The 23,058-nt window shown below is 42.9% G+C and overlaps 1 protein-coding gene across 2 annotated transcripts in view; it reads right to left on the reverse strand.

Moving 5' to 3' along the window:
* Positions 1 to 5,574: 5,574 nt before the first annotated feature.
* The window catches only part of USP10 (ubiquitin specific peptidase 10), a 62,968-nt gene continuing 45,484 nt past the window's right edge, over positions 5,575 to 23,058 (reverse strand). For both annotated transcript variants that reach the window (XM_019747122.3, XM_074314495.2), the window contains 10 exons: positions 21,674 to 21,765; positions 20,972 to 21,081; positions 20,503 to 20,558; positions 20,163 to 20,266; positions 19,129 to 19,228; positions 18,184 to 18,361; positions 15,584 to 15,749; positions 12,008 to 12,152; positions 10,082 to 10,147; positions 5,575 to 6,629 (listed from right to left, as the gene is read on the reverse strand). In XM_019747122.3, coding sequence (XP_019602681.2) covers positions 6,442 to 6,629; positions 10,082 to 10,147; positions 12,008 to 12,152; positions 15,584 to 15,749; positions 18,184 to 18,361; positions 19,129 to 19,228; positions 20,163 to 20,266; positions 20,503 to 20,558; positions 20,972 to 21,081; positions 21,674 to 21,765 — 1,205 coding nt within the window. In that variant the 3' untranslated portion in view covers positions 5,575 to 6,441. The remainder of the gene's footprint in view (positions 6,630 to 10,081; positions 10,148 to 12,007; positions 12,153 to 15,583; positions 15,750 to 18,183; positions 18,362 to 19,128; positions 19,229 to 20,162; positions 20,267 to 20,502; positions 20,559 to 20,971; positions 21,082 to 21,673; positions 21,766 to 23,058) is intronic.

Consider the following 23,058-nt stretch of genomic DNA (forward strand, 5'->3'; position numbering starts at 1 on the left):
TTTAAATAAAAGTTTTGAATAAAAGTCCCATTATAGCTGTAAAGAGTAACAGAAAAAGACCAGGCATGTGTGTGCAGCCAGCCCTTGGTTGTGCATCTGAGTCAAAGGAAGACAGTGGAGTGATGGAGTTTTCTATTAACCTATTCAGGATCACGCCCTATGGTCGTCCTTTACGGGGTTGCTCACCACCCAGGCACACCTACTTTTTAGTGGAAATTCAGCCAGCAGCAAACATCTCTCTACTCTGGTGGGCCCTGACAGGGCAAGAGACACAGCCCAGCTATCTGGATTGAACAGAAACATCCAGAACCGACAAGATGGCAGAAATTCAAGTGAGGGGACAGGCAAGCAGGGTCAAAGATCAAGGCAAGTAAAAGACCGAAATTTAAAAGGCGATTTGCCAGAAAGGAGGCCCCATGACAGGACACAAGAAGGGCCACCTGTGTCCAGGGCTCACTGGGCTCCAACACTATGCTAACTGATCACTCCTACTACCTTGCCTTATCTTGTCCCTGATCCAGTGTGGCAGTGCCACCCCCAGCCATTTCATAGAGGAGACACTGGGTCACCTCCCCAGGGTCACATGGTTGATTAGTGCAGGGTGAGTTTGGAATGCAGGCTGTGTGGCTTCTCCATCCCCAGTTTTAAATAATTTCATTAGTTTGCTGTTTTTGTTTTAATGCTACAAGCATTGAGAGTTCATCTAGATCTTTCCCATCTGCTTCTCTGCAATATTCATGGGCTTCTGTCTGCCATTCCAGTTTACTTGCAGGTACCAAGCGAGCAGGCAGGCAGAGGTAAGGCAGGGTGACACCTGCGCGGGGCAGTGTCAGGGCTCCCAGCAGGCTCTGAAGCCAGTGCCAACTCCCCAGGTGCACACCGTACAGAGCAAGTACTTAGGGGTTGTCAGGGCCAGAGGCCTGTAAAGAGCTCAAAAGTGGGCCTGGTCTGTAGGAAGCCCTATATCTTAGCTACGATGAACATCTTAAAAAGAAAACATGCCAAGCCCTCAACCAAGGGAGAAACCATGTCCCGGAGAGGGGAGGGGAGGCAAGGAAGCCAGAGGCGTCGCTGAGGGGGGCTGCAAGCAGGACACCCCAAGGGTGGCCACGGAGTACTGTGCTGTGAATCACTGGCCCCAATGACCAACCCCGGAGGAGGGCTCTTTGAAGTCTGTTTCCCCTCACTGGGAGCAGTGGCCCTGCTTTGGCAGGGAGCACATGGAGCCACAGGAAACAGGGCATGTCTTCCTAGAAAGTGAATGCTACTCGCTGCCAAGTTAATTTACACCTTTTCAAATATAGCACAAATTTCATGCACTGCATCACACCCTAGGACCCCCTCGCAGACCTCGGATGTGAAGGGTAGCTATTAGCTATTCCTTGGAAAGCTGAGAAGCACAGGAGTACAATGCTTTAAGCGGCATGTGATCAAATGAGCAGGAAAGCAAATTGAGCCCTACTGGTCTCAAAAGCTACTTAAGCAGCAATGAATACATGGCTGCCTATGCAAAGAGAGAGACATACAGATCAACGGTGGTGCTACAAGTCCAGAGCCTGGCCCTACTGAGGAAAACACAGAAGGAATGCAGTCAACTGTCAGATCAGGAAGTAAATCCGTATCTTACACAAGGGATTTTCAATCTTATTTTTAAAGCAGAGCAATATTTTTTTCTTAAATCATATAGAGAATCCCAAAATACTCAGAATACATGAGAAGAGATTTGCTTTCTTTGAAGGACAGGTGGGAAACCCAAGGTCAGGTTTACCAGACCCAATCCCAGGGTGACCCCCAATACTTTGAAAACCACAAAGATGACCATCGACATAATCCAAAACATACTCTGGATGGGTTTAGATGTTTAAAATAAAACAAAACCCTTCTATTATATAAAAAAAAAGACAAAACAGAAATATAGCGTTGAGGTCGCCTGGTTCCCAAATGGGCAGAAAATCTATCCAGCAACTCTTCAAATGCAAATATACATTTTATAGATTTGATACAGAATAAACAAAGCTACTTTAATGTTTCACTTGTTAAAAGACAATAAATACTTTCCCAATAAATGATATATAAGACTAAAAGCAAGCACGTAAATGGAAGTCTATCAGAAAATGAAAATACCTTAGGTGGTATCCGTGTGAAATCCGACAGTCAACACAAAATACTTCAGAAATACCACAGCAGCCAGGATTGGGTAATTTCCTTTAATGCAAATACAGTGATTTAAAAGTTTACTTCCAATTGTTTCCAAGGAAAAACCAGCAAATCGGTGCTTAGCAGGTAATTCCTAATTATGATCCATGTACAGTGGTATACACGACCAAATATGTGAAACAAAATGCAAGCACAACTGAGAAATAAATGTACAATTTAAATTCCATTACAGAAACCCACACTTGCTAACTAAAACAATATACCCTTTTTTTGTGTGGGAAAGAAAAGTGAGGAAAGAGAGCGCAAGATCAGAAAAGGGGAGGGAACCAAGCATTCATTCACTGGTTCATTTGTTCATTCCTTAAAAGACCAAACATCATCACAAGGTGAAGCCAGGCTATGGAGAAAATTTCATTTTTTATGCAAACAACTTTTTCCTCTAAAATAAATAAGATGGGACGGGTCAGACCAGAAGATGAATAACAACACTTAAAAAAAATATATCTTAGGAAGCAAGAGAAAACGTTTGCTGAGGGCAAAGCATGTCTGCTTGGCAATCTGCTACGACTGAATTTAAAGAAAAAACACAACGCTGCATATAGTGTTGGCTGTTACACCTTTTGGCCTTGCTAGACAGGAACTATTTTTAAAACACTCATATTTTGTCTAATGTTTTCTAAGTCCACTGACACTCAGGAAACTGGTGTAATGGATACACTACCCTCACTGGGGAGAGTCAACAAGATGGTTTTCTTTCTTGAGTCAGAGAAGTAATAAAACAGCCTTGGGTCTTCCATCTCCCCTGGCGGACAAAACAAACCATCAGACTGATGTAGCCGCACTGGCACAACTTATCACTAGGTTGGTGTACAAGTAATTGTGGTTTTGGCAATTATTTTTAACCTTTTAAAGCGCATTTACTTGTGCACCAACCTATCAAAGATTCGTGCAAGTTAGCTGATAGCTGTACGATACCGAATTCAACGGTTTATTTGGTTAATCCAAAGCAACTGACTTTGATGGCAATCTCGGCTTTCGAACCAGTTGGCCTGGTCAAGTACAAACAGCCTATGAGAGCAGTAACCAGAAATTTTCACTGAGGAAGAGACATAAAATGATGTATTTGCTGATTATAAAGTTCCTGCTCATGTTGCTCACACATTAGACCACAATGATGTGACTACACTGAGATGAAAGCAGAATGCAGCTCTGCGCCACTCAGACAGCTGGACTCGGTTATACAAATAGGACAACGAAATGACTGTCCTTTTTAATTCTGAATGGAACCCACAGCGGCTCGTGGACTTTAACTACTGGAAAAACAACATACTGACCAGATAAACCTCGTTACATCCTTCCCTGTAGGAGAACGTCCACATCTCGTTAGTAATAATCAACACATTATAGAAAAATCTCCCTGTAACATACTTCTAACAATATGTCAGCATTCACACTGGTTTAAGAGTCATCTATAAAGACATGAAAATGCCACCTGAAACTCATGAAATACCGAATGTCAACTGTAATTGAAAAGACATATCAAATGCTAATGAAGGAAAATCATTAAATTTGTACGCCCAAAACCAAGGTTAATGGGCAGAGTTCTAAGTGTAAATGACCAAAAGACAAAGAAATAGTCTATGAAACTTACACACACACAAAAAAACCCTAAACATTGCAGCACAAAATACTAAATGTCGAGTCCAAAACCTCAACGGATAACATGGATATGCCCACCATTCCCTTGGGACCCTAGAAAATGCTGGATTTACTAGAATGATCTGATTCTACCCATGGGCCAATTATCCACTCCAGGGACCAAATGCAAATATTCTTAACTCCAGGCTGGCTCTCCTTGCTATGTATTCTGTTCCTTCCTGAGTTTTGCTCTTCTGTCTGCAGCCAGGTGTGATCTAGCTTAAGCAAAATTGGGATGCTCCATCTGTCATGGATACAATCGGAGTTGTTAAGTGGTTACACAGGCTTTCAAACAAAAACTAGCTTTCGCCTTTCAAACACACAGCATCTCACACATAGGGTCATAATGAAGTCCACTGCAAGCTACCACATGGCTCAATTTAACACCCCAGGTATGGATGCAGTATTGCTATACGCTACACACTGACCAAGACATCCAAATGTCCCACTGGATTTAAAATTCATCTCTACCACTTTTGAGAGATCTGAGATCTTTCAAAGAAAGTTTCTCAATTTCCAACATAGTTGGGGCTTGACAAATACATGTCTTAGCAATTTAAAGATTATGTAGAAATCCTTAAATGATATTTGAGGGAGAAATTTCTCATGGAAACACATACGATGTATTTCAAGATTCGGAAGCAGGCTGGTGTACCAACAATAGCATTCTGTATCCGACCTCTTGTTTCATGTGAAGGCATTCCCAGAACAGAGGGCCTTGTTCTTGAGAGGGCGCTCAATCTGACTCACAGGGGACACATTAATCACTTTAAATAATAAGGAGCCACTTCATCTTGCTGGGGGAGAATGATCCATAGCAGTTATGGAGGCTGGGTGCGTGCGTTCTCAGGACAGACAAGCCATTCCCTTCGGAAGAGGCATGACCGGGCTCACAGGACGACAATCCAGAACTCAGTGAAGTGCTTCAGAACAGGGCTTATGTCCTCTTCAGCGGAGTTACTGTGATGTGGGCTGCTTCCCGCAAAGTTAACTTGGCTTCCAAACACGACGACTTCCGTTAAGAATTGCACACAATTTTAATGAGAAGCGTAACATGACTAGCAAGTCAGCCAAGAGAATCAGAGCAGTGTTACAACAGGGAGAGTAGGCTAAGTGGCCAGTGGTAGGACTATAATTGATACGTAAGCTCTGGACATGGGAGGGGAACGGGCTGTGACTGGGCACGCCAGATGGTAAGAAGAGCTTGGGAGCCAAGCTCAGACCACATACAGCCACTTCTCTGGAGATCTCAGGACATGACAATGACTTGTTTGCATGGAGCCAGAATCCGGAGCACCAGAGGCACAAGAGCCGCTGTGGGTGCCCTGACCCGCATGTGTCCGCCGTCTCGCTCTCCATCTCCTCCGAGGGCGGCGTCTGATGCTGCTACGATGTCCCAGTGGTATACAATTAAAAAGATGCTAGGCCATCACCTAAATCCACCACTTTGGCGATAGTGAAAATGCCGGGGACAGAAACAACAGAGGGACAGTTTACCTCCCTTTCCTGCTATTTGAAGATTCAAAAAACCCATTTGCCCAAATCACTACAGTAATAACCTTGGGAATATCAAACACGCATAACCTGAGTCTTGGTTCAGCTTTCACAAACACGTCAGGCTGACAGAAAGGCTTATTTTAATTCTGGAGGTACAGTCGTGTCTGCCTGAATTCCAGTGACTGGAAAAGGCACTCGCAGTCAAAGAAACCATACACAGCGTTAAACCAACTTTGTGATTTTTATTGATGGGCGACAACTTTATATTCCTAGGTATCACTAAACTGTGTACAATTAGAGACGCAGCATTATAGACGAGCAGGCAGCAGAATTAAACAGAGCAGACTTAAGGAAAGATCAATCTTCATTATTTTGCCCATTTTTTCATTATGTGTACACAGAAGCATGAATGCAATTTGAAATCTTTTAATGGCAATAAAGTTGCAATCACCCATCTATGTGACTTACATCTCAACTCCAAATATTTGATCTGTAATGTGTTGTAAGCAGTTTCTCATAGCACAATTATTAAAATGTATTTTTCCTGTTAGGAACCAGCAACTTATTTTTTTGTGTTTATTTTCTTTCTTTTGAAGAACTATTTCTTCTCTGATAACTGGCTCATTTTTATTGTTTATCAAAAACTAAAGGGTGGGGGAGGAAAGTGTGATGGATTAAAAAATTCATTTTTTAAGGAAAGATAAAATTCATTTTCACAAATTTACAAGTGTTGTTGCTGGTGCAGGATTTATTCTACGAAGCAATTAGACTGGGAATCAAATGCAAGTTACCCTTCTTACTCAGGAATCTGAGTAAGCCTTATCTCGGCATTATTTCAGAATTACGGGTTTCTGTGTATTTTCTTAAATCAAGCAACAGTCTGTTTCCACTAAGTGATTTTGATTTGGAAGTTAGAAATCCACACCAAGTATGTTCCGCACAAACCCCAAGGCATCTCCTTTTCATTCGAGCCCATTGTTGCAAAAGGGAGAAAGAGTTTCTCTCTAAAGAGCCACTAAAGAGAGGAAGGAAGTCAGTGAGAGTCGGTGTTCTAAAAGCGGGTGTCGGGCACACGCGGCGCGCAGGCAGTCACAGCAGGTCCACGCGGCGGTAATACAGGAGGTAGGCTGTGCGGTCAGCAGTGGGCTTCACCACCTGGTACTGGTTAATCACCTTGACCGTCTGGTCATCGATGCGCAGCCAGCCGTTCAGACCAATCTGGAAGACGTCTGTAGTGTAGTGACCCCCGGTCGCACTGCTGCCGTGATGGTAGACCACTGGAAGAGAGGCCCCGGGAGGCGACCTGGTGAGAGAAGCACTGCACACCAACAGCTTAAAGGTACCCACCCAGCTACCTCCGAACATCTGTCCTTCTTGTGGAACACCTTCCCAAAGCAGGTGGGAGAGAGAAATGTCATTACACAATGCAATGTTGTTGAAACACAAAAACCTGAAACAATGTACAACAACGTTATGCATATACATCTTCCTAACATACTTAAAATGTTCGATACCTCACAAACAGTAAAAGAAATGTGAATTAAACGGGGTTTTTGTCTCATTTGTCAGCCCTTCAGGCAAGGGTTAGCAACCATTTTAATATTTAACACGTTGCGTACGGCGGGGTTTAAATCCCTCGTGAAGATTCCCGTGATCCGTACGCAACGTGTTAATACTTGAGAGAGAATGCTGGAAGGCAAAACATGAAAGACACTCTCCCACAGAGCTGACAGAGGTACAAACAAATCCACCTCTGGAAATGCACACCCAGAGACCTACAAACATTCATGCCCTTAATCTAACAACATCCCCTTCTAGACTGTTCTAAAGAAATTATCTGAATCTTAGACAAAGATTTTATAACTGAAAAAATGGAAAAACCTAAATATTCACTAGAAGGCATAAATAGTGAATTGTGTAACAATAACATGGATTTTTTCACTCAATTGATTGTGACATAGGAATATGCTTCTATTACATGAAAACAAGAGAATCCTAGGTTTTTGGGGGATTGTTTTCTATGATGATCAAAAGCACCCGCCCCAGGAAAGGCATCAGGACCGGGAGCCGGGCTGGCTGAGTGGGCAGCTGTGGAGCAACCCTGCAGAGATGAGCCATCACTCTTTTGTTCTTTTAAAAAGTTTTCCAATTTTTCTACAATGTTTTAACAGGAAAAAAAAATACTTTATTTGCTTAAATTAAAAAATCCTGTAATTCAATCAAGAAGCCTTAGTCAAAGGCCTACAACAAATAATAACTGTGGAAAGATGCGATGAAGATATGAAAGGCCAAATGACACATCCCTCAGCTTCTGTGAAGAAGAGCGGCCGGCGGGCGGCCTGGCCAACGACAGACATGAGCCTGGGTGAGGGAAACAGTCTCCAGGGAAATTGTGAAGATGCGGGGTGAGCCGTGCAATGCCAGCGATGGCATAAAGGACAGTCACTTGGAGAGGCACAGTATGTAGCTGGTGGCGAGTTTCAGCAATAAATAAGCCTGCATGTCCCTGGGCTCTAGCAGCAAGTGTCACTTCTAGGGAGGTCCGAATCTACTCCGGGCCAGTGACCTTGGCTGGTTAGAGGACGGCACTTACGGCTTCAGTCATCACGCAGGCTGAGGGCTCAGAGAACACTATGACCCTAGCCCTGGTCAACCACGTGACAAATATGACCGGTCACACAGACCAGCAAGACTGAAGGATGACCAGGTGGGAGAGAGCGATGGCGACAACACAAGGTCACAGCCTAATCCTGTACTGCAGGTCACAGCGATTACGAGGCTGCCACAAGGCACAGAAGAGGCTCTGACCCCAAATCCATTTGAGGTGCTTGTCCTGGATTTTTACCTCCAAGACCTAACTGACTTGGATAACAACTGTTTTAAAGTGACCGTGTCAGTAGGATTTTAAGGCCCAGCAGTCTAACTCATTTGTCTGTCCTTTAAGACACCGCCATCGTAAAAATTCAAGAGAAGAGCATTCTACACGTACTCAGGGTTCGTAAGCAGCAGCCCTGGTAGCTAATGTGGTCCGAGCAGTATGTCACAGACACCGGGCAAGCCCACCTAACAGGAACAAAGGCTGAGGAGGAGAGAGTTTTTTAAAAAGCTCGTACATTTTAATTTTCACTAACTCGTTCTCTTTGGTCCCACAATTAGAACCATTTTACAAAGTACCTCTTTACTCACATTTCACAGAAAATTCTAAGCAATACAATGACCTTATTTCTGAGATTAGAAGACTCAAGATGAGGATTCGGGAATGTAGGTGACAGCAACTCAGGTACGACTCCTGAGCCACGCGGGTGGGGGAGTATGCACTTTCACTGGGGCCCCTTGACCAGGAGACAAGGAAATCCTAAACTTTGCCCTTGGTCATCAACATTCCCTGCAAGAGCCCCAAGGGAGAGAGCTATAGGGAGATGGCAAAGAAACACTTTATCACCCAGTGGGATCTCGGTGCCAAACTCCAGGGAGCCAGGATGGGCCCTGGGGACTCCTCTGGTTGCACAGGTGGGCGGCCGAGCCTGCATGCCAACCGCAGCCTCAGAGCCTCTATCCCAAGGCAGGGCAAGGATGGAGATACTTAGGAGAGCAAGGTGCCCACTGCCACCATGTCTGGGTCCCAGCAGGCAGCTGCCTTGGGGGACAAGAGAAAATCAAAAGGAAAAGTGCCTGGTGCGAAGAAGAGCTGACTGGGCCAAACACCTGCTCATGGGGCACAGGGCCTCACCCAATTTGACATCCTACAACCTTGGCAGGGGACTGAGGGCAGAGGAGTATGGAGCCTTGCTCTGAAGGTCACAGAGCGGTGAACATTCCTCTCGGGTAAGAGTTTCAGTGTCTTCTTTTAGAAGACAGGGATACTACCACTTACCTCTCAGTTGTAAAGAATAAATAAGACACTACAGCAAAGGTATCTAGTAGAAAGGTTAATAGATGTGTGAGGGCCCATAACACAATACTGTCATTTTAAATTACAAACAGGCTCACCAAAAACAACACAAAAGGAAGGATGACAGAGAAGCTAGAAAATTCTAATAAAAACTGCCAGAAAAGCAAACACGATTGTTGCAACTGACAACTATCAAAAGAGATACAAAGCCTCCGAGGCATAAGGGGACCCAGGCTATAAAAGAGAAAGACGAATAGAAGGAAGGACAGAAGGGATACAAGAAAAGCTGGCACTGCAGGAGGGTCCAGCCCGGGAGATCAGGGGTTTTAGGGCCCCCGGCTCTGGAAAGGGATGTGCCGTCGCCCCCTTGTTGGGAGATTCCTGTGACTGAGGAGCCTGTGTGAGTTTAGGCCACCTTCTCGTGCACACGTGACGACGCCATATGGAAGAGGGTATGTGGAATGCCAGCTGGGTGACTCAATGTCAGTCACCTCACAGGTACCACACCTGCAGCAGGGCGAGTTTACCTTCCCAAATTGCCAGCCTGGCAGCCTAAGCTCACTCGTCTGACACAGAGATAGACGCCATCATGTCACACGAAGTCGTATGTTGGGCTCAGCTTAGAGCCAAGAGGATATTCTGCCAAATTCCAAGCACCAAATTTCAGGTAACACACACATTTTCAAATGACTTCCCTGCTTAAAAAGCCCATAGTGATATCAACAGTGAAATCTATGTTCTATGTTAAGCGGCATTACGGCAAAATTCTGTGTGCGTGAGTGGAAACCCTTTTATCATTGCTTTAACAGGGAAATAATGTTATACAAATTGACTTACCTGCAAATAGTCTATAGGTTCTGTGGCATTTAAAGTTCTTATTTTTAACTCCTGGAGAAAGCAGTTCTGAAAAACAAAACATCAGCAACCCCAATCTATAAAAGCACTTACAGAAAGGTTCAGAGTAACAGCAACAAAGAGGTAACAATCTCCACTCAAGTAAAGATTTTCCTGGTGGACCAGGAAAACAACACTCCATCCCTTTATTTGCATAAAAATGACCACAAGGAAAATCAGCTGTGCAGTATATAATAACAGACATAACCAGCAACCAACCCATTAAAGAAATATGAGGAATATACTGAACCTATTAAACTCATGCTAGAAACCCCTTAAAAGCAGATGTTCTAAAAAATGAGGGGTGGGGGGTAGTTGCCCACTTAAAAGCAAAAACCAAACGGAAATAGTCCTGGAAAACCTAAAAATTAAAATGTTTTGTGTGTGAGTCAGACCACAAAACTTGAATTCTGTGAGGGAAATGGTTTCTGCACAGAGGTACTAGTCTACCGGCTGGTGCAGGCCGGGGGCCCTCTCGTCCTTAATGCACGCAGGTCCCCTTTGCGGAAGCACCACTGAGATGCCAGGAAGAGTTCCTCTGGAGATGGACTGCTCTTGGCAGCCATTACTGGTTCCTTCTCTACTCCCCACCTCCATGACCTAAGCTAAGTCCTCTTGTCCGCATTTATGTGATTTCTCTTTCTAGAAAGCATTTGAGGTGGTAGCTGATATAAAAAGGCAAGAAAAATAACAAAAGTTAGGCAAATAAAATCAGTGTAGGAAACAAGTCAGCCCATCTAGAAGGTTAATTTTGGGGGGGGGTGAGGGAAGATGCACGAGTGGGTCAAAGGACGCCTGTGGGACTCTGTGTAGTTTCCTGACAGCCACGCAAAAAGGGACTGATGACCCAGTATACGCTCTCGGCTAGAGTTTCTTCCCTGTTCTGGTCCTCCTATGGGGTCAGAAAAACATGCTGCCTGTGATGAAGCGCTCAACACAAGAGAGGAGGGAAGGACCGTAAAACGGCACAGGAGTCCAACCTCTCAGCCAAACGGGCAACTCCTGAGAATGGGGCTGAGGAGCCCAAGTCTGAACCTTAAGCTGAAGGAAATGGAACATCCCTGGGGGGTAGGCAAAGCCGCCCCTAAACATTAAGGCAGTCACCCACCAGTTCTTGAGTCGCCTGGCCTGCAAGGCGTATTATATGGACAGGAGGAGGAGGAAGGTGACAGGGACCCAGGGACTCTACAAGGCCCAGGAACGCCATCCCATGTCCTTTATTCCGTCTTCCAAACACCTTGATATATTGAGAATACCGACCAAGCTTCAGTATTACATAGCAAGTCTTCCACAAATTCTGAAGCTCTCAAGGAAAGTTTTCCTTCAAGCTGTGCTTTTAGCAAGACAACTTGAACTGGGTGCCTTCACCAGAATGTGCCGACACTGCTGAGCCCTGGTTACCTGACGGAGATGTGTGGCTGACAGAGTGCCACAGATTGGACACACATCATCGTAACCAGGTCAGAGGAACCCCCAGTGACCTATGAGGAACCTTCTCAATTCACTGAAAAAAGTCCATTTAACCAGGCTGGTCCACACAGTTGTTAATAAGTAGCACAAGGAAAACTATTGTGTACCATTAATCTATAAAATGTTTACAGAAAAAGGACACTCATTTTGACGGACAAAACCTATTTTTCTAACCTAGTAAGATTACGTAGTTTATTCATGTTTGCCTTTATTTTTTTAAAAGCCATTTTAATGAGAATCTTAACATCAAGGTCTAGTAAACGTCAAGAAAGTGAAAACAAAAAGTCACGAAAGAAAAATTCCTTGACCTTGACATTCTACAAAAATGTTAAGGGGTCAAGATCACTGATCTCCAGAAATATTGTGACCATACACGCTTCTGACTTATCGGTTTATTACCTTTACTAATTTCCAAGTCCACAGGATATTCAATATTTTTGATAAGCTTCTGACATCCACCGGTCTTCTCGTAAACAAATCGTTTCAGGTGCAGCACGAGCACAGGGGGGAGTTTTTCCAGCGTCACTCTTCGACTGATCTCAACCTAAGACGCAAGCACACCAGGACACACCGGTCGTCTTACTGGAAGCAGGAGGTACCATCTCAATCTTCTCTCAACGACCTCCTCTGCGAGCTGACGCCTCAAGATCCTGGGTCATGGGATCTTTGGAACACCTCAGACAGCTACTGACATTCTTCTTAGAAAAACGCATATACCCCTGTCAACACAACCACCGAGATCCCTCGGGTCCCTGAGCCCATCTGTGAATTCAAGTTAAGAACTTTTGCTCTGTGGCATTAATGACAAATTGGCGTAACTATTAAAAAAAAAAAAAAGCTAAGGTAGTAGTGCCTCAAGTATGTATTTATTAACTTGTTTGTTAATAACTCTCATAGTATGGATGTTTTAAATAACCCTGTTTATAGTTTTAAATAAAACTATTTATTCTAACCATTAGTTCTATAAGTTTCTGTTTTGTCAATTTAATATGCCCTTTCACAGGTCTAACAAATGCTTTTTATTAAAATACAGTTTGTTATATACTTTATCAACTTAATATGTATTTCCACAGGTCTAATGAATACTTTTTATTAAAATGCAACTTCCCAAACAATACTTAATCCATTCCTCTACTGTTCTCTGTACTTATGAACTCTTTGATGCTTCCAAGGAGAATACTTTTGGTAGAAATATGTGTTAAAGTAACAATCCAAAAAATAGAAAATACAGAAAATGCTAAGAAAGCTTTCGGAGGACTAGATATGTATGGGAAGGTGTCTTAGGGGGCATCAGGCTTTTGGAAAGCAAGATCAATGGTTATCACAAACCCCTCCATGCCTCTCTCCCACCTAGACTAACATCCCAGGTGTGAAAACCACCCCATACCTCTTCTGCATGCCCATTGTGTGTTTGTATTCTAGTGTCTCTGTATCCAATAAGAATGTGTGAATGAATGAAAAGTGTAACTACAGCTCAACATTTAAAACCAGGAATGGAGCCTCCGGTTTCCTCACCTATGCATCAAGAGAGTTGGACTAAAATATCTCTGGGATGCTTCTCAGAGCTAATCACCTATGATTCTAATCTTAAACTTTCCAGCAGTTCACTAAATGACTCATCTGAAATTCTTAAATGTGTGCTGGGTTTCCAGATAAACTGAAGCACACTTTCTTATCACCCAACAAAAACAGACCTTTTCTATAGAGCACATATTTTGTAAAATCATATTGCCCCATAAACCATCCTGCATTCCCACGGAAAATATCTTTTGACCTAAAAATGCAGTAAAATTAAACTCAGTATTTTACAATGTAAATTTTAAAAATCGTATTCCAGAAAATGTGCTATTTGCTCTTCACAGATATCACAAGCTGTCCAAAATCTTCCTTCCTCAAACATCTGCTTTTCTGAATGTTCTGCTCTTATCTGATAACAACACACCACAATCATGGAGCTAGAACAGTGAGCATCATTCTTTTTCATCCTCAAGGCTCTACCAAAATACTACTTCTTTCCTGAATCCCTCTTCCAAACCTGATACCTAGTAGAATAAAGGAATCATCTTGGGCCGGCCTGGTGGCTCAGGCGGTTAGAGCTCCATGCTCCTAACTCCGAAGGCTGCCGGTTCAATTCCCACATGGGCCAGTGTGCTCTCAACCACAAGGTTTCCAGTTCAATTCCTCAAGTCCCTCAAGGGATGGTGGGCTCCGCCCCCTGCAACTAAGATTGAACACAGCACCTTGAGCTGAGCTGCCGCTGAGCTCCCAGATGGCTCAGTTGGTTGGAGCGCATTCTCTCAACCACAAGGTTGCCAGTTCGACTCTCGCAAGGGATGGTGGGCTGCGCCCCCTGCAACTAGCAATGGATGTGGAGCTGAGCTGCGCCCTCCACAACTAAGACTGAAAGGACAACAACTTGACTTGGAAAAAAAAAAGAAGAAATCATCTTTTCTTACCACTCTCTGAGAACAGGCCAACAACTTCCTTTATCTCAGTCCACACAGCCACTCTACCCCCTCCCCAAACTCCAGGTTTAATTGCAGCAGAAGCAAAAAAGAAGGCAGACCCCTCACAAAGGGGTGTCCTTGAAGACCTACGCTCAAATGCCAAACAGATGTGTCAGATGTGTCCAGTAGCCCAAGGAAAGCCTCTGTGGCAGGACGAGAGGGCTGACCTGCACAGCTGGCTCAAAGGACAGAGCAGGAAGAATGGCTACGTGGCTAGGACAGCAAGTCTACCTCTGCAGTCACGGCTGCCACAGAACAAGCCACGTGGACAGTCCCCACAACCAAGTTCACAGCCCAGCTACCCAAACCAACCTCCCTGAAACAAGTATCCACTATCTCTCTCTTCCATTAAGTTCCACCACCAGGCTCTTCTTAGCTTATTCACAAAGCCAACTGCCAAGATTCTGTCACTGGCTCCTACCACTTTTTTTTTTTTTTTAAACAAAACCACCCATGACAAGCAATCAGAAAATATGCTGGAGCATTAGGCATAACTTGTGCAAATCCCCCAAGAAGCTGGCTTGACCAATCCAAAGCAGGAGACCCCAGATGAGCTAAAGGTCTCCATGTTCTACTTTTGTTCTTCATTCAGAGCACGAGCCAAAGGCAAGAGTATGTCTGCCTCAGCCACGCCTGGAGCTGACAGGTTTTCTATACTGGGACATCTCTTTGCTCACCTTGCAGCCACTACACACTATTATTTGAATCAAGCTCCACAGGAATCAACTGTTCAAACATGCACTGCCCGTAACTAGCCTGCACTCATCTCCCCAACACATTTTGATGAATTCACTGCCATATCTCGGATGTAGAACGGAGCAGACACTCTCAACTGCAAAGCAGGAAACAGCCTAACTGGCACATCTGGACAGAGAGGAACCATTAAGTTCTCAAAGAGCAGCTGAGCTCTGACTGAGCTGCCAAGCACACCACACTAAGCCATCATCGGTTTCTCTTGACTCCTGAAGACTGAAAGACTCAAAGGCTTTATCTTCTTTCAGATCAAATCAAAGAGTAACAGGCACCGGAACAATTACTTCCTATATTTCAGTGTCCTTGAAGACCTACGCTCAAATGCCAAACAGATGTGTCATGAATCTCTTTTGCCTCCTAACTAAGCTCATGACATTGTGCTCTACGATATCGGGAATGGAAATGAGCTCTTCAGCCTCTGCTAGGGGTATTGATTTTGTGATGTCATGATGAGATGGCCAAAAAATTAAATGGAGCTCTGCAAAAATCATCTACAAGGCGATTACCTTGTGCTACACGATTCAGAGCTGAAGGGGGTTGTTAGAATCATCTGTTTCAACCATTATCATCTAAAAGTGTGGACTCTTTCAGTCCAAAAAAGGTAAGCAACTGATTTTAAGAGGCAGAACTCAAATCCACTTGTCTTCATGCCTAATTCTCTGTTCTTTCCACCACACTACAGTGCCTCAGGAGAAAGGCTCAACCATGAATATACCTCTTGTTTGGTTTTTGTGGTGTAACCTTGGACAGATTCTCTTGCCACCAAGCTTTCCAATGCATCCTGGACGGTACGTATCTTGTCAGACTGGATATCCAACTGCAACGTGAAAAATGGCTGCAAAGTGGCAGATTCTTTTGAACTCTGCTGGTAAACCACAGACCTGGGAATTGAAAACAGAAACAAAAAATTTAAGAGACCACTCCTTTCCACTTTCTCTTAAGATTATCCAACAAAAGAAGAGGAATAAACACTGAAAATAAGATTATTCAACATCACTTTCCCAAGACCAGAGAGAACAGAAAAGCCAAAAATATACTGAATTTAAAAATAATTTCTGCTGAGTATTTCTAGCAACTAAAGCCACCAGTTGATAATTTTCCCAGTTCAAGTGCTCTGGAAGAAAACATCGTTCACTTTCCAAATTCCTTCACCTCCACTCTACATTTCACTTAATGCACCAGTTAATAAATGTGACTATCTTGCCATGGCCTCAAAATGCTGACACTTCTCATCTTCTCAAAGTATCATAGCCTGCTCTAATAAAATAGAGGAAACCTCAAGGTAAACAGAATATTTTTAATGGCATTTTCCCCCTATAAAAATGACTTACAAAGAAGAGGAGCAGGGTATAGATAATAAAAAACAAGTTAACATTCCAGGAAACGGGGCTACCACCCTCAAGAGGAAAGGTGCCAACTCAACCTTGTTTTCTTAGCTGGTTTGTCGTTTCATTTCTCTTTTTCTAAGTTTTTCTGAGTATAAATTGTGTGTGCGGCCCATCTCGTACTTAGCCTCAGCGAGGAAACATTCCAAGAGTTCAAGAAGGGATTCTATTTCTGCAGCCTGAGTGACCTAGTTTATAAACGGAATAAAACGGGTGTGGATAGGTACTCAGACTTTATAGAGCAGATGCATGAAGAGCGAGCTAAAAGCTTTCCTGCTTAGGGTTTAATTTTCATAGGTCGCTTTCCCAACACAGTCTTAGGAAGTATGCCCATGCTCCTTTTGAGTGTAAACACTTGAGAATGGCAGCCATTCCCTTGGTTCCAAAGGAGAATAGTGGGAAAACCAGTAATGAAAGTTGGTGAAGAAATCAAGAAATTGTCCTCTTCACTTAAAGGGCCAAGATTTTATCAAACTTGTCTCAGCAGAAAAAAGTGGCTCACGGTGCTGGTCTTTCTGGGGAAACTGAAAAACCACTGGAAGAGGGTAGATTTTAGAAGAAAACCTTCCAAGTGGTCTAAACAAAGAATCACACCTAATGATGGCTGATATATGAAGAACAGACGTCCCTAAAGCATAAGAAGCAAGTCCTTATCGTCCCTTTACCGTTTTTCAAAAAGAAATATCAACCACTAGTTTCCAATATGGTGCTCTTTCTACATCCACTGGGGCTGTTCCTTCATCCCTCTTCCCCATCCCTCAGTGACTGCACCAAGAATGCTAACACAAGACTGCTGGGCTGATGGAAAGCTAAGGGCATATTCAGCCTCCTCTTACTGCTGTTCACAGACCTACATCTGTTTCCGTCTTCCAACACGGCTCAAACCGAGGAACCGTATCTGGCAAAGACAAGTTGTAGCAGCAGTGGTTGGAGGCGGGGCATTCCCCAGAACACACCTGACCACAGGCTGACACGGAGAGACTTCGAATAGAAAGGGGCCCCTGGAGTCTAAGTCACAGCAAAGGGCACAAATAGGACTTCACAGGCACATGATGGCACAACCGGCTTCTAAATCCAGTCCTACAGCATCACGGACTAGCTTGTGAGGGAGTCGGCACAGATTTTCTGAGGTTATCATTAGCCTGTTGAAAGGTACTCAGTGTAAGCTGTTTTAGAGCAGGGAGAGACTGAATTAACTCTCAGTCAGTGCCTTGAAAGGGTGTTATTTCTTTTGGATACGCAGCATTGGGACAATGAAAGTCTAAGAGTCTCACTAAAACACCACCCCGGATGGTCCGCTGAGAGGAAGTCAGACAGTGTGAGTGAACCTCCCTGGAGACAGAACAAGTCTTCCTGAATTCCACATCACGGAGGAACCGAGTGACTCTAATGTAAATAAAACCCCTTTAGAAGGACTTGGTGAATGAGCAAAAAGCTGCTGGTTTAAGGAAACTGGGGCAGAGGAGGTGCCCAGGTACTCCAGCTTAGGTCACATGACCTCCTTTATGTCCAAGTATCTCCCTCTACACTCGCTTAACTTTCTAACTCACTTGGCCCCAGGGCCTAAAATTCCTCCCATCAGACAAATTTCTTAACCAAACATGTGATTAACTTGTCTTCTTCTTCCTACCTCGTTGCGAGCAGCTGGACTGAGGGAATGGAAGTGTTGATGGAGGGGAGTGAAGAGCTCACTCACTATGGAAGACCGGGCCGGGGGGACAGTGCCCTCTGCAGAACGGCCCCCACAGGTTATGTGGAAGCAGTGGGGGCTGACAGGAGAAGCATTGGAGGTCCAGGAAAAGAGTGGGCACAGCAGTGTAAAGGCAAACCATCGAGTGCAAATTTCTTAGGACAAGTCTTACTAAACCTTTAGCAAAATGGCAAAACCCTAAAAAAGGCAAATACTAAATTATTCCAGAAAAGCAGAAACCTGATGTGTCCACCAAAAATGCCAGTGATTGGGGTCTGAACGAAGTCCGCCTGGCGAGTGACTGACGTCTTATTTCTGGGGCCCACTTGCTCCCATTCGTCCTCACTGCCTTCGCCTGGTTCTTCCAGCTCTTCCTCGTTCACTGAGTGGCTTTTGGGTCCATTGGAAATAGCAAGTTCTGAAAAGTAGACAGTCTGCTTAGGCTATTATTTACAAGAACAGCAAAAAAAAAAGAAAAGTAACATAAAAAGTTCTACATGCATCACCTACAGAAATTTGTCAATTACAGTTTTGAAAACGATATCAGGGTATATTCTACATCAAGAACACACACAAAATGTGTGACTCTACTGTCTCCCTGCTTGCATAAACTGCTAGAGAAGGCATTCCTGGGACAACTGGAGAAACTTATAGATGGACTGGAAAGTAGATAGTATTGTGTAGTTACAGTTAGTTTTGTTAATTTGATAAAGGGTGCTGGTCACGTAGAAGAGTATTCTTATCCTCAGGAGACGCATGCTTTAGCATTTAGGGGTGAACTAAACTGTTATCTGCAACGTAATTTTGAAGCATTTCAGGAGAAACATGTATATACACTTCACGTGTGTAGAGAGATTAAATGATAACGTGTTAACAAATCCAGAACCCAGCAGTTACTGTGATTTATCCAGATATATGAGGTTGGTGCAAAAGTAACTGTGGCTTAAAATAAATGCAAAAACCGCAATTATTTTTGCACCAACCTAATAACATTCTTGATGGTACATATAATAGGCAATGTAAAAATAACTAGTCATCCTAATGAGTAAGTAAGTGATTTCTGAAGAGCAAATGACTGTTAGGGGGGAAAAGCAACTGACTATATGAGTCTATAAACATGTACTTAAAATAATTCTTAAGAAAATGTTCTCACACATTTTTTGCAGCAAATACATCATAACCTACTTTCATTATTTGGTGAGAGAAGTTTCTTTAGGTTCAACATTTCCTCGTGAAGCCCATTGAGAATGAAGCCTAAGTATTCCTCAGCATCTTCTTGTCGACCCTGAAAAGGTCAAACGCGATCACATGAGTTTTAACTGATTGCTTATCCAAGACCTGCAGGGAATGTAATACCTGTATATTCAAACTAGGCCTCCTTTTAAATTTTCAACAAATTTTAATGTAAAATGTTTCTCCAAAAAAATCCCATGAATTTTTCCTTGGACAATTGAGATGGGGGTGTGGAGGAAAGCGGGGGACAGACAAAACACTCATCTCTAGGTGATCGACCTAATGGGGATTTTATTTTCTTATTATGCTTTTCTGTATTTCTGAAATGTTCTACAATAATCTTTATATATTACATTTATATTTTAAAAGTGATTTAAAAGTTGTTTTGTTTAAATGCGAGAGTTAAGAACTAGTTGTTCTAGGGCCAGCTCACGGCACAATCCCAGGGTTCTCATTCACACTGGGCGTTATGAAATCAGCAGCCCGGAAGGACCCAAGGAGCTGCTCCAGGACATGAGTATGACCGAGGACAGAAACTCTTCTGAACGCTGCCACTACCCCAGGGCCCACTCACCCCACTCTACCTGAAAGGCAATACATGTAGTGGTTAAGGGGCTGACTCTCGAGCCAGGCTCTGCCATTTATGAGCTGTGTGACCTTGAACAACGACCTCACTTTTCTCAAATGTAACAAGGAAACAATAATCATACTGTACTCACAAAGTTTACTACATGTAAAGAACTTACACGAGTATTTGGTGCACAGTAAACGATACATGAGTTGGCTGTGATTTTTTATGATTATCACCATACTCTTTAAATTCACCCAAGCAATGGACTCCGTAACAAGCCTAGATCTATTGTACACACCCACCAAATCACAGCACTTCAAGCAGAGGGCAAGCACTGAATAAGCAACAGTTAAGGCACAAAAATGGAGCAAAAGGCAACACTTTATATACTGGCTACATTAGCGTAGTCCCAAACCTTTTCAGACAGGCTCGACTTGATGACTGTCAAGAGTCTATAAATATATGTGGGTTCAAAGGCAGCTCCAGGGCGGATATCCCTCACAATTTTATCCCCAAGAGCTGCAATGGAAATAGGACATAGATTTTCATAACTAAAATGAAGTCTTAAAATGATGAAAAGCAACATCATCAAAACTCCCTCCCATCCCCACACAACAATGAAAATAGCCTCGGTGTAGTAACCTACATTGAAAAAGACATTTTCTATCCAACAAGATTGAATTTAATAAATTCAGTCACCTGACTTCGTAACTCTCAATATGTAATGACATCAGAAGACCTCATTTTCTACTCACCTTGTCTGGGTTTTGGAGGTACGGGCATATTAGTAAACTCATTCATTAGCCGAACACTAAACATGAAGGGGAAAAAAATGCTTAGTGGTGCATTTTTTAACAAGACATACTTTTACTAAAGAGTCTCGATGGCTAAGAAGAATATTAATTAGTATGAAGACAGCAAATTTTGGTAACCAATACTATAATAGCCAGTGAGTGCTTAAATCTCTTCTATATAAGTTTTTGGTATATTTTAAGTGATAAACTGGTAAACACTAAAATTTATCTAACTGGATCTAAACAACACAGATAAACAATGTTCCAATTGCATTTCTGGTTCAGTTCCATATATAAACAGTCAATTTTTAAAAAATGGATTTGTAAGTCTCATTTGCAGGATATCAAGAACTTGGCTGAACTATTTGAATTCTAATTACCAGAGAGGAAAAACCCACCCACCCAACACATTTTTAAGCACCATACTTACAAGCTGTCTATCATGGGTGTTGACGTGCAAGGCCTTTGCACTTTTGAATACAGAGGAATGAACTTCATCAGGTGATACATCGGAGGGCAAGCAACCAGAGCCTGCAGGGTCTAAACATTGGCAGTAAAGGAAGCGTAAAGGAAAGGAAACAGACACGCCAAATTTCCAAAAGGCACATGAAACACAACAGCATATAAAACTATTAGGTCGGTGCAAAAGTAATTGTGGTTTAAAAGGTTAACAATAATTGCAAAGACTGCAATTCTTTTGCACCAACCTAATAAACAAGCCCAGGACACTGGATGCCTTAGATATGTAAACACATAAGGGACTAAACCAAACCATCATGGGGATAATTTACTCTGCAATCAGTAGTTTACATACAAGAACTTGATTCAACCAACATAACCAAATCAGTGAAAACTAAACTTCCAGTTATAATTGCCCTATTATTTGGGGCCACTCTAATGAGAAGAAAACTTGCCTTATTACCCAGTCAACGCTTTTTTTTTTTTTTTTTTTTTTTGGGGGGGGGGGAGAACACTGTTTATAAGCAAGGTAGGCAGACTAAGTAAGGACCCAAGTTTCTGGATTCAAAATTTAGGGTCGATGCCCCCCATGGAAGCTGAACTAAATCAAATGCACCTGAGGAAGAGAAAATTGTAGTTAGCCAGCCCTGGGGATGGCGTCTGAGAAGGATACAGCATTAATGTAGCACCAGTTTCCTTTATTGACCAGCCCACGGGGTTGCAACGACACTGGTTTATGTATTAGGGTGACGTTCTCCAGTAACTCTGAAAGAGTGAAGAAGCATATGTAAGAAGTTAATGACATCTAGGGACTAACCCTGAAGTCAATTCTTACGCTCTACTCCAGGAGTGTTCAAAACCCCTTCAATAAGGCACACACCCAAAGAAAAGGCACACTGTGTTAAAAAGCTTCATTCCATTCAACAGCACGCATGTTATTTAATAATTAAATTTTTCAAAAAAATATTTCCCCCCAAACACCAACACTTATTCGTCTTCCGGTGGGAATAGAATTCGGGAGCATGCGGATTATTTTAATATGAAACAGAAAAAGCTTAAAAATAATGTATCAGTATTAGAGAATAGATTTAAAAGATATATGCTTTTTCTCCTGACAGCGAGGCGTGCCATGGTCCCCGGGACCCCAGCTATAAAGGTGTTTACGTGCAGAAGTCGCATCTCATTCATGTCTGAATCCCCAGCAATGACTACAGCAGCCAACACATCACGGTGGGCATTCGCTGACTCTTCAGTGAGTGATGATACTCCTTTTGGGGACAACTATCGTCTATCAACTAAATGATATTTTTCACTAGAAGTCAAGTTTAGGGACTGTTTCGTACCCTGGAATTCCCTTATTTCATTTAGAAACAAGCTTCTGATCCTCAGACTTCACCCTTGGACATCGCTCTCCTTCATAGTCTTAAAATAGTTGTAAATGCCATCTTTGATTTTAAAAAATTAAATGCTTTAAATAAGTTTTTTCACAAATGCTTTAAAACAAGGTCTCCCATGTGCCGTTATGAAACTTGTAACGGTGAGAGCTACAATTTGTGGACACATTCTACGCTTACTAAGTGCTTCACAACTTACATATGTTAACAAGCTGCACTTAATTCCTAGTAATCCAGGAATACACCACTGTCCCCCTCTCACCAATCAGGAAATTGAGGGTCAGAAAGGTTGACTACTTGCCTGTGATCACACAGGAGCAAGGTAGCACAGCCAGCACTTGAAATACATGATCTGTGGCCAGACCACACAGCTTCTCTTTATTTTTAAGTTGTGTATAGGAAACACTACCGTGTTTCCCCGAAAATAAGACCTAGCCAGATAGTCAGCTCTAATGCGTCTTTTGGAGCAAAAATTAATATAAGACCTGGTATTATATTATAGTATATAAGACCTGCTATTGTATATTATATTACACTACACTATATTATACTGGGTCTTACATTATAGTAAAATAAGACCGGGTCTTATATTAACTTTTGCTCCAAAAGACGCATTAGAGCTGATGGTCCAGTTAGATCCTATTTTTGGGGAAACACTGTAAGT

The sequence above is a fragment of the Rhinolophus sinicus genome, chromosome 8, assembly GCF_057876585.1.
Source record: "Rhinolophus sinicus isolate RSI-liver-muscle chromosome 8, RSI-T2T, whole genome shotgun sequence".
Classification (NCBI taxonomy): domain Eukaryota; kingdom Metazoa; phylum Chordata; class Mammalia; order Chiroptera; family Rhinolophidae; genus Rhinolophus; species Rhinolophus sinicus.